The 12,125-nt window shown below is 41.9% G+C and overlaps 1 protein-coding gene across 2 annotated transcripts in view; it reads right to left on the minus strand.

Moving 5' to 3' along the window:
- dock7 (dedicator of cytokinesis 7) overlaps positions 1-12,125 on the minus strand; it is a 44,011-nt gene that overhangs the window by 13,824 nt on the left and 18,062 nt on the right. Inside the window, exons 15-29 of one of the 2 annotated variants that reach the window (XM_061078203.1) lie at positions 10,898-11,015; positions 10,573-10,643; positions 8,627-8,765; positions 8,346-8,447; positions 8,007-8,093; positions 7,029-7,260; positions 6,589-6,753; positions 6,355-6,375; positions 5,562-5,731; positions 2,810-2,899; positions 1,579-1,674; positions 1,353-1,493; positions 991-1,104; positions 512-679; positions 18-157 (exon numbers count right to left, since the gene is read on the minus strand). In XM_061078203.1, the coding sequence (XP_060934186.1) occupies positions 18-157; positions 512-679; positions 991-1,104; positions 1,353-1,493; positions 1,579-1,674; positions 2,810-2,899; positions 5,562-5,731; positions 6,355-6,375; positions 6,589-6,753; positions 7,029-7,260; positions 8,007-8,093; positions 8,346-8,447; positions 8,627-8,765; positions 10,573-10,643; positions 10,898-11,015 (1,854 nt within the window). The remainder of the gene's footprint in view (positions 1-17; positions 158-511; positions 680-990; positions 1,105-1,352; positions 1,494-1,578; positions 1,675-2,809; positions 2,900-5,561; positions 5,732-6,354; positions 6,376-6,588; positions 6,754-7,028; positions 7,261-8,006; positions 8,094-8,345; positions 8,448-8,626; positions 8,766-10,572; positions 10,644-10,897; positions 11,016-12,125) is intronic. The other variant, XM_061078204.1, reaches the window with a different exon arrangement.

Consider the following 12,125-nt stretch of genomic DNA (forward strand, 5'->3'; position numbering starts at 1 on the left):
TCCACAATTTTACTAACCCCTCATTCTCTGGGTCCAGGATCACAGACAGCTCGGAGAGCACCAGTCCAGCCAGATAGTGTTGCTCTCTGAAGGGGACGGACAGCTCGAACATGTTGGCTATCTTCTGGTCCTGGACATGTGTGGAGAACCCAGAGCTCTGTGCCGAAGAAGAGAAGTTACAGACAACAATCAAGACAGACGCCATTAAATGTACAGTTTGTAACTTTGTTTTCTCCTCTGTCGTACGTTGTTTGTTATAGTTAGAGCTTGGTGCTAATAGAAGGCGACCAGAATGTTTTTTGATAATGTGCACAAAAATATATATCACAGCTTTAGTAGTTTTTAGATGTATTAAAGAAGAATTGTTACATGCTATATCTTTAACATTGGAATTAGTGAATATTTTTACTCCAACTTAAACTAGCCCTCTTTCTGTCTTTCTTTAGAGAATATTTAAGACTAGTGACAACAATGATGATGTACAACTTCTCTCCCTTTCTCATTGTCTGACCTGTGACGTTGCTGAGGACACGGAGGGGGAAGGGGAGGCGGGCGGTGTCAGCAGGCTGCAGGGCAGGTTGAGTGTGACGTAGTGTTCATGGCTGCAGACGATTCTCAAGAAATCCAGCCTCAAAGACTCCAGGTTCGGGTTCTGCAGAGTGTAAAGCTTTGTGGACACCTGGAGAGAAGGAACAATCCACATGAATGTATTGTTTTATCACTGAAAAAGTTTTTTATTGTTAGTCTTTGGTATATTCTTAATTCTGTGTATTGCTTTACTTAAAAATCCTAAATTGAACACAAAACTCATGAAATACCTATACTGACAGGAACTAAATTGAATGCTTGGTTTGCGGGGGGAGCAGGACATTATATTCTGCAAACATCTGTTCATCAGTACACATCTACTCTCAGTTTATGCTTGAAGTGCATAATTATGTATCATAAAAACAATTAAAATAAATATATGAGAGAAATTACGAGATGTACCTGTTTCCAGTATGCCCTGATGAGGGTGAAGACGAAGCCTCGGTCCATCACTGACAGCAAGTCATTGAGAAAGAAAGCCAGACTCGTGTTGAGTCTCTCCACGAGCTCCAGGTCCTGAAGGAATAAAGAGTTGGAGAAGATGTAGATGATTTCTTCTTCAGTAGATTGTATCTAAGGAGCATTTATTGGCCTCAAAAAGCCAGTATTCTCTTTTAATAATACTTTGAAAGGACTAATTTGCCAAACTGAGAGATCCCCTGCTGTCCCCTGTATGCACTTAGTCTCTAAAGTGCCACAACATCCCACAGACTCCATCCCAATTGGGAACCCTCTGATAGATATTTGATCGGCTCATTAGTTACCTTCTGGAAGCGAGACACAACGTCCCCGGCGATGGTGCTGACCAGGGCTGTGATGTCATCCATAAAGCGTTCCGGAAAGCGGTTCTTCCTCGGCGACTCCAGGCGCTCGGTGAAGTAAAGGTGGTGGATGATGCTCTTCACCTGTGGTCAAGAAATTCATTGGGATACAACGTGAGATATTGTATTTCACATAAATCACCTTTCCTGTGTCGAGACTGTTTCCTACCATGAGTTCAAAGAAGAACCAGGCCTGCTGCAGAGCGCCCTCCCGGACGCTGCCGCTGCTCACCACCCACTGGAGCGCCAGCTCCTCATGGAAGAGCTGAGACGGGAGGGAGAAGAAGAAAGAGGTTGAGAGGGACAGAGAGGGAGAGGAAACAGGAAGCAAAAGGGGCCAGAAAGATAGAGGGTGAGACATTAGATAATAATGTCACTACAGGTGGATCTACATGTATAAACTGAAACAAGGTTCCAAAATCTCTATTTACAAATGGGATTGGACTGCACGCCCCAAACTGAAAATTTGGTTAAAGACAAAGTGAGGTTAGGTTTTTACAAATCAGGTAACAACTTACAAAAAATATTTCTTAACAAATACATTAAAATATTAAACATAATCACAACATTTAAACCTATTTTTTTTTCCTCTCAGAAATGAAGTAAGAAATCAAACTTACCACCATGCAAATTTAGTTGTGTTAATACATTGTCTATACACATATATATTTTTCTGTCTTTTGCATGGAGAAAGAATTCATTCTTCTTCATTCCTTTCAAGCATTCGGCAATAACATTTATTTCGGTGTGCATTGTTGTGCAAAACCAGCATCAAACACAGTCTGGCTAACAAACTGACTCTAGACCCGTCTGGCAAGTCTTCCTTTATCTTCTTGATACAATTAATGCAGGAAGTGGACAATAATTAATCAATATCCACATTTTAAATCTATATATGATGCAAGTGCTGCAAGTATTAACTAGAAACATTATTTCTACTTTCTATTGCACAGCAGAAACAACTATGCAAACCTCATTCCTGGCAGAGAGCCATGAAAAGCTTTTGAAAGCTGTAAGTTAAAAAACTAGTTAGCTAATGTTAGGCCAGATCTTAATATGAGGAAACTCCTTCACAAATTGTGTTCTAGTAGCCAACTAGCTAACAATAGACACCTGTGTGCATCCTTTACACTACATATCAGTGACTGAGCTAATGAATGAAGACTTTCCAGACTACGTGTTTACAACCACCTGTAACACAGAGTCAGCGTTAGCCAGACCGAGACCACAACCAGCATTCGCGTCACATCACATCCAGCATTCGACAAGACTCCACGACCACCAAATACAACATCAACCAACCAAGAGGCTCACATCCACATCCACAGACAAGACAGGTGAGGAGGCGGAAAACAGAGGTGGCCGGGGTTTGGCTCCTCCCCCAGCGCGAGTGGCTCTACCTTTTTTGTGGGCAACCGTCCTGTTAAAGTTTGCAAGAAACTGGCGCTCTCAGTGTGCGAAGACATGCGATTGCCACAGCGCTCCATGGCCTATGGGTGGAATGAATGGAACGGTGACAACAAGGTTAGTGGAGGAGCAACGAGGTGAGGGTTGCCCCTTTTTCCCCCAGCACAGAGAAATGTGTCTACTGGGTTTCACACACACACACACACACACACACACACACACACACTCACAACACACACACGCATACCAGTCACACATGAAGACAAAAAACAGTAAGACACAGAACAGGGTTATAGCACTCAAGTGTATAGACCCATAATCTATAACAGCACAACACATCTGTATGTTTGTATTTCCTAAATGAGGGATGCAAAATTGCTGCAGAAAGTCATGAGATCGTATGAGGAAATAAGAATGATTCATTTTTTCTTGATGCAACAAACATTGCTTAGACATGTGCCATTCTGCATCCCTCAAGTTGAAACCATAACTTCAGAAACATAAAAAAAAAAACTAGCATAATGTTCAATTGCAGGATAAATTCAAAATGTGAGCTGTCGATGTAGGAATGTTTAATTTAAGACTTTCTGATTGCAATATGCAGAATTAACTTAACTATCTTTAATCCTCGGAATTCATAATCTTGCATGTGTAAGATAGTAAATTTAAAAAAGGCTTATGTCATGACAACTTAAAAGAGGACATAACGTCATGTAGATGACAAGTGAAGCAGACAATGACCTCACATTCACACACACACACACACACACAGATACACCATGCTGCAGTGACAGAGTGAATGCTATGTAGAGTTAGACTTCATGCAGGGATGCTAAGTGAGAGGGGGGGGGACTATGGGGTTAAAGCAGTGAGAGTGAATAGTAAAAAATGAGAAAAGGAAAGAAAATGAATTCAGAAAAGTAATCTTCTCTGCCGGTGAAGATGATTTCTAACACAACCCTTTTTCTCTACCACTTACTTACTCACAAAAACACTGTCTTAGTTTTTTTTTTTTTTAGCAGCGACTGAGCAGTGTAAACCCAGAACAGTATCTGGCACTTCAATATTCTGTATTTTGGAATCTGTGTTTTGCTGCAGGTAATGAGAAAAAGAGAGGTGTCAGGGATGATGAGCAAAGTGGGATGACGCCTGAGACGCTAGCGTGTCAGGTAGTGGGTCATGGAGGCGGCTGTGACTCCCATGTGTGGGATCATGGGAGAGAGTTGTGATTTTTATTAGACCAGAATACTGAAATATTTTGAAGTTTTGGTCTTTTTTTTGTCCAAGCACTGCACTGTCCATTTTGTAAAATGGTTCAGTACTTGCAATAAAATGAGGGAAGTCATGTGACGGGAAACTACGAGAAATATTAAGTCAATATGTTAAGAAACAGATTAAAACAAACAAGACCTCCTCTCCACAGATTTATCCCAAGCTCCAATCTACTTCTTATCAATGTACAAATTAACCAAAACTCCAAATATCCCAGTATCCCTTCAAGGTGAATAGGGTGAGTTATTTTTTGTTTTGCAGTGAGGCAAAGTGAAGGACGGGGCATTCATTAAACCACCTGCATGGTTTCTGGAGCGGACCCAGGGCTGGATCCCCAGGGGGCACTCTTACAGCCCATGGTGTTCACCCACGAGTTGGAGCGGTCTAAGCCCTGGGGGTGCCAAGGTCAAAGGACACAGGGCAGGCAGGAGGCGAGGGAATAAGCGAGCAGCACGGGGGGGGGGGAAGGAGGAGGAGGGAGGGAAGGCATAACACACGTTACAAAGGTTCTGAGGTCAGTACTGCTGGAAGATGCAAAGGGCCCCCCAAAAAAAGGTTAGCTGTCAGTCCAAATCATCAGCAGAGAGGAGCAGAGTACATTTAGTTTCTCTCTCTCCCATTCCCTCCCCCCCTCAGAGACAAGAGAAGAAAGGTTTAGTTAAGTATTAGCAGCAAAGGGCACATTCATCAAACAGGGGGCTGCATCCATCACATCACGGTTAAAAGTACAGCAAGACCATTGGAGGAGCACATTACATCATTCAGTCACGGCTAAGGTTACATTAAATCCAAAATGGTTGAAATCACAAATTACAGCAGAGGAAATGCAGATCAAGAACATCACACAAAGAAGGAAATCGAACACGTACACTGTTATTAATGTCTTTAAAAAGGTCTGTGACTTTTGAAACAATATGCCGCTGTATCTTCTCAGAGCATCTGTTCTACCGATGAGACCGTAAACCAAATGTCTTGTGTGCCTTTCACAACCTGCACACACGGAGCATTGTGTGTACATGGGTGTATGTGTGTGTCAGGTTGCTGTTACAGCGGTTAGAGAGATAAGATGTCCAGGGCTTGTGTTTACGCATTGGCTATTACAGTTCACAAGTTGATAAAATGGGCCCCTAGGTCAGTGCGCACATGGAAGGACTCTGCCTTGATGTGAAGTATAGATCCAGTTTAATCACCTTACAAGGGTCGTTCAAAAATCTGTCACAAATCAATGAGAGCTGCTAGATTGTTAAAATATTTAACCCTGATATCTGACGTCTACGTGTCGTGCAAAAAGTCAGAGTGCAAAAAGGACAAGTCTCCAAAATACATTAATATCTATAACTGCAGGTCCTGGCCACGTCGACATCATGTAAAAAGTGGAGTGTCTCTTTTATCCTCTAACAGAAAATTGACTGGCCTGAGATAAAAGAAGCTGCAGGCTCAAGTATAACCACAGCCACGGATTGACGACCTTACCTTGCTGCCGATGATGGAGCGGACCTCGTCGTCAGGAGAGGTGGGCGTCCCGGAAATGTCAGGGTTGCTGTTGCTAAGGCTGCGGGAGCGGTTGAGGTTGAGGCTGGCGGGTCGGACCGCCGAGCGGGCCATGGTGGCGTAGTGAACCGAACCTCCCAACCCCCCCGGGCCTGGGACAACACACAGGGAAAGGAAGAAAGGGAACAAGTGGGATGAGATCGACATCTCGACTAGCACGCAATCAAAACTGCTCCTACCATCATATATTCAAAGCCCACCCTTAAAGGGGGATTCCAGTATTTTTCAACATGGCTGTGTAAATGATTGATACTTAAAAAAAACTTTTGGAATTGGTCCAGTAGATCATCTCCACTTGCAGCCTTGACACTGCTGCAGTGGCTTCAATGAAATCTTATTGGGCAACTGTAACAGTCCATGAATCGTCCACTAAAAGGGCTTTCTTCTAAAAGGTGGAATTGTTATTCTGTTTGCTAAGAGTCTGGCAACATAACTTCAAATGCTTTGTAACTTTGCAGCAGCTAGTTGTTAATCCTCTGCTTGTCACCTCGCTTTCAATTTGTAGGAGCTCTGCGTTCGTAAACTTCATCTCTAACGAAGTATAATCTAGTTATATGGAGTTGTGTGAAACAATGAATGTCTTGCCAGTGGATGGTTTGAACTAACACAGGATCTGCAGGAAATTGTGTCCGTCAAACGCATGAACATAACTTCAATTAAAAAGGAAGAAGGAATGAGCATAGATGAAAAATGTACAGCAGTGGACCATATCTACCTGTTGAGGATGAGTTGGTGTCTGTGTTGGGTGGAAGACAAAATGGATGTGGGGGGGAAATAAAGGAAAAGATAAAAAAAAGAAATAGGAAAATAAAAATTATGGCAGGTAGGTTTGATCACGGACACCCCCGGTGAGGGTGAGCTGTGATTGGATGAGGTCAACTTAGTGGGGAAAACAGAAGAACAGATGTAAATCAAAGGAAATCATGAGGAGGTCAAATTTATTGATCACCTGGCGATGGCGCGTTGGGGTCGGTGCTCGGCAAGCGGAAGACATAGTGGATGTAAGAGGACAGCAGGCTGTTGCGGCCGTGCATGTCCTGGCTGCTGTCCAGGTACTTGTGAAGCCGGTTCACTATGGATGCCATGACCTCGAAGGATGCCTGGCCCAGATTCACTAAACACACACGCCCACACACATACACACAAAGGTTCAGACAGGATGACGCACATACAGTTTTTTTAGAGAGTGACCATGACTTTTGCATGTATTTATTTAAACTTGCATTATAATAGTGTTATTAACAAATCGACAAATTCGGTATAGGAATTCTTAGCTAATGTAAATGTGTTATGTGTTATCCATGGCCTACAGTAGCTTAAGGGACATTTCAATGTAAACCAACACCTCCAAGCTCATGGCTTTTTACTCAATGTGATACAGTAGCTTACCTATCTGTCCAGCGATGACCGGCGGCCGCACTATGAGCAGAACCAACTTGTCGAGTAGGAGGTGAAGGAATCGAACCACCGGCTCCAGCTGGGAAGAGTTCAGAGCCGCAATGCTGGACTTGAGCTCAGCCTCCAGGTTGTTCTCCATGATGCGCATGTCTCCTATTCTGACTGGAAACATGTGCTCATCCAGGGCGTGAACCAAGGCAAAGAACTTATCCAGGTACTGGTCCTATAGTGGGAGAATAAAAACGACAGGGCATTGGAGAGCAAATGAGAACAGAGAGTGGAAAATCTATTGGAAAAATAAATGCAATGCAGAAATGGGATATAGCTTAGAGCTTATAGGGAAACACATGTTTAAGTTAGAGAAAGATGAATAAAAAGGGAAGGAAGGCAGTCAACAAACAAAAGTAGGCTTGGATCTACTCGTCTGTAACTCCGAGCCGGCCAGTTGGCTCAGCGAGTGGAAACCGCAAAGCGAACATTACTACAAGAGCACAGGAACCTAGCGTGTGTAATCTACGCCAGCGGCAGTGATTTATGAGCACATTAGTCCCAGTTAGGCTCCTGTGGACCAAAGTCCTGCCCTCTACACCACAGCCGACACAGAGATGGAGTAGACCTCAGTAAGAACCTGGTGAGCTGAGCTGCACCCAGTAATGAACTGGTGCTGGGAAGGGAATTCCTGTCTACATGTGGAAGTACTGTGTGGTGGCTTCTCTTAACTTTAACAGGAATTTAAAATGGTTATGTTTGGGTTGTGTAATGCAATGAAATTGATAATTAGGCGACAAATATGACTATGACGCTTTTCTTCTTTATTTCTAACAACAGCTTATTTTGGGGATCTAGTGTTTCTTATTTTCGAGCAGCTTTTCCCCAGGGTGAAATATATACAGATGGAAGAAGGGGTGGAGCAAGAGGGATGACAGGTGATGACAAGATCCACATAATCAGTGAATACAGCCCAGTTACCTGTGTGTGTAGGGCTGAAACAGACACCACTTCCACATTGAACACTCCTCGATGGTTGTCCACCCACTTCATCCCCGGGAGAGGAACCTGAAGAACAATAACAATGAGTTCAATCTGTGGAGCACTGGCAAGATTTATAGTTTTCATGGAGCATTACTGGACATTGAATCTACTGATAATCATACAGTTTGAAGGCTGCTCTTGTTTTTCCATTTCACCCCAAAAAACACAGTTAAAGAGTTTAAATGATGTTGGCTTATCCTTCATAAAAAATTATCAGAACTGCCCTTTTATTGATATTAAATTTGAAATATTTGCATTTTAAAAAAGGCGTCTTACATCTGGGGAGAGAACCGAGTAGGATTGTGGTGGTTTTTCCAGAGACACAGGAAGACAGAAGTGTCCCGTCCGCAGACGGCCGCTCTGCAACATGGGGATCCACTACAGAGACAGGAAGAAACAAAATCAAATACAGACAACAACGACTTTTTTATATAATAAACTAAATTCATTATGTTGTTTTTAAGGCTTTAGATAGAAATTCAGATGTTGCTGAATTAGCTAAATGAATGCTTGAGCATGCACGAGCGTCAGTAGCTGCACCAGTGACTGTTACCCACCGTGTATCCCACAGGGGTCTCCAGAGGTGTGTTCTGCTTCTGCTGGCAGCTGACGTGGTAAAAGGTGAAGAGAATGTGGTGGTGGTCCGACAGGGAGGCTGGCAACTTGATCTTGATCTCATCGTGGAAGTCAGGTGATCTGGTGACGGCAAACAGTGACAAAGATTCAAGACCATGTTGAAAAAACGTGTGACAAGCAGCTTGCTATTCATTAAATTGATAGATTGGGAGAGAAAACCACACTAAATAGATTAATTCAGCCATGTTGGACAGGTAATGTCAATGACTAGGGAATATTTGTCTCAAGAAGGAGCAAGGGTTCATTGAGGAAGTCAATTCATCTGATTTATATATATATAGTATATTCCTACATTAGGACACTCTGTCTGAGAGTCAGTGCCCAAAAACAACAGCCCTTAACAACAGCAGGCCCATTAACAAACCCACCAGGATGTAAGCGACCAAAACTGTTTGAAAAAGGTCAGAGAAAGGTTTTAATTTCTCATGGGAACCAACATTTCAGAAGGGAAAAGTCCTCAAAAACAAACAACTTAACTGGTGTAGGAAAGATAATGGTTTATTACCAGGGCCCAGGGAATTAAAGCTAAAAGCACAAAAGGTGGAAGCTTTCCAGATTTATACAACAAATCCGTTGAAAGAGACCCTTGTCATTCACTTTTCTCTCACTTAGCTTTAAGGTCCTGATAAAAGAAATATTGTGCCATTTCTGAGCAAAATTATAGACTGTAATTGACCGTTAACTGATAGACGTCCTCATGCCTGAGCCACCACATCACGGTGGGACATTATTCACAGGTTGATTAACTTTGGCCTTGAATGTTTGACCCTTGGGTGTCAAATGACAAACCACCGGGTGTCGTAAAAAACACCTAATAGTGGTGATAAAATATAAGAGACCCCTCAACTCTTATGTACAGACGAGGGAAACTCAAGGACACCATATGACCATAACCAGAAGGTTGACTCAACTCTTTCTTTAATGAAAGCCATCAAAATGTAGGGCAGTGGAGGTATAAGAGAAGACGGCACAATAAAGGTGAATTAAAAGGGAACATCTGTGAGTTTAATTACAGATTATCCATACGAGACAAAGCATTTTGGCTTTCTCAAAATCTGCAGGTAACACAGCACTGCCAAGGTAAGCCATTCACTAAATCAGATTGTGATAACGACATAATGGTCGACATTAAAAAGAGTAAGAAGAGAGGAAAAAAAAGACGTATGTTTTTGATATGGAGATTTTGGGATCTTTGGATTAATCTTTCACCTACTTCTCCAGACCGGTCACTCAACAAGTTTTAAACAAGTTAAATTGAAGATTTTTAAGACCCTTTTAAGACCATAATGAATTAACTTTAAGACCTATGTCAAGTACGACAGATGTGATGGAATACCGGAATCCCAGAATTAGACTTCCACATAATTAAAGATAAGGTGAAGTAGCCAAGGAGAGAATAACCCTCAAAAAGCCTCATTATCTTACAAGCTACAGAAAGAGGCTGTGGACATCCAGAGAGTTTCCAACAGACAAGCAGAGTCTAGTGAGATCAATTCTGACCGGGATGTTTGCAGACAGTTATCAGCTCTATGTTAGTCTTGTTTTAAGTTTTATCTCAGCATGCAAATATATGTATCGTACAGAAACAACTGTGACACACGAACACATTACAAACTATGAAGGCTGCCAAATGACCGTTAACATAATTAAGACAGCCTCAATGTATTTCAGACCTAGAATATAATATTTTAACATATTTAACACTTTTTTAAGGCTTAAATTCTGATTGGAGCTAATAGTGGACTATCTAATCTTAGAATGGCCGACTTGCTTCCTATTTATCATTTCATCTCTGCAGGCACCAGACCTCCACGCCTGTAGCAACTCTATATTAATACCACCATGTGCCAAAAGACCAATGACCTACCTGTTATGGTACACCACAGCAGTGTAGGCCTCTTTTGCGAAATCTGCACAACTGGACTTCCCGAATATCACCTGGGAGGATAATAAAAACAATACTGACGTTCAGGGACAATTGAGCTCCATTGAATGAATGAATTAGGACTGTTTCTGAAGATGTGTATTTGTTAACATTCATACAGCTGTAGAATAACGTGAAAATGTAAAACAAACATGAAAATGGTCAAAGTTATTCTGCTGCCAGCACAGTGACACATTCAGCTAAGTCACAGCTCTTGTGGTACGGCTGATAACACTTGATAAGTGCTAACTGTTTTATGATGACGTACCGGCATTGCATTGTTAGGATCCTCTCCATTCATGAATTGCACTTTCACTGTAATGTTGCGGGCGGAGCCTTGGCGGTTGGCGAAGTTAAGACTTTGAGGATTCACATAAAGCAGATTCCTGAAAAACACAAAGATAAAAGCACTCAAAATACAGGTAGCAAATCATATCAGTGCAAAAGATACACAAACAATCATATAACTCCAGACAGGTTTTTTTGTAATTGTTACTATCATTTAAGCCTGTTACCAACCATAAAAGATGCAACATAAAAATCTTAAACCAGTTTAAAGAACAGGCGAGAGGACGAGGACTGAATGTCATGATTCAGTCCTGATAAACTAATAATTTGAGCAGTATAAAGAGAAATAACTCCCTCAATAAACTTGCATTTTGGAAAATTAACTCTCGCCATCCAACTTGAGGGTTAAAAATAAGAACATGTTGTATTTAACCGTCTTTACCATTGCAGATGTTGTTGCCAGCAGATGTAATGCAAATAACTATTACTTCACTGCTGGGAAGGAGGAGGCCGCCCCAGAATTGGAAGTGCAACCCAACCTGGGATCAGCTGACAAACCACAATGACGTGGTGGAGTCAGTGGGGTTGGCCCCACAGAGACCACAGCTGGAACCACAACTGAGGAGGAAGCGTGGGAATAGCTCTTGTCTGATGATTGGAATTCTCTCCCTGTTGCCCATCACTTAGTTTGTCCCAACAACTTGAATGGCTGCTATGAAAGTGGACTCAGTGTGAAAAGAAGCTGTATAAGCATTGATTTGAAGTGTCAGCGATTGGACAGTTTGTCTCCGCAGATTCAACTGAGGTTAATGAGTGCACATGAACACTTAATACAAACTGTGTGTTACTGACTGCAGCTTTCCCAAAATACTTTCCCATCAAGAGGCCTGGTGACAAAGTTATTGTTGAGTATTTAAGAGCACGCAGAGAAGGAATAATGACTAAGAAGCAAGTGTGCAATATTAAGAGAAGATATTCCTTTATTGGCCTCAATATTCCGTAATATTTTAGGGAGAATTCACCAAAAGGTCGCCATGATAAAGGCCATGATATCTGAAGCGAGCAGAACATTTTCCTTCAAACTTGGGTATTCCTACTTCAAAAAGTACTAGAATTGTAGTTATCTTTTAAGAAAAAGAAAATGTCTTAATCTTAATTAAATCATGGAATAAAGTTTATGAATATAAAATAAAATGGATGCAGTAAGA

The sequence above is a fragment of the Limanda limanda genome, chromosome 9 (assembly GCF_963576545.1).
Source record: "Limanda limanda chromosome 9, fLimLim1.1, whole genome shotgun sequence".
Taxonomy (NCBI): domain Eukaryota; kingdom Metazoa; phylum Chordata; class Actinopteri; order Pleuronectiformes; family Pleuronectidae; genus Limanda; species Limanda limanda.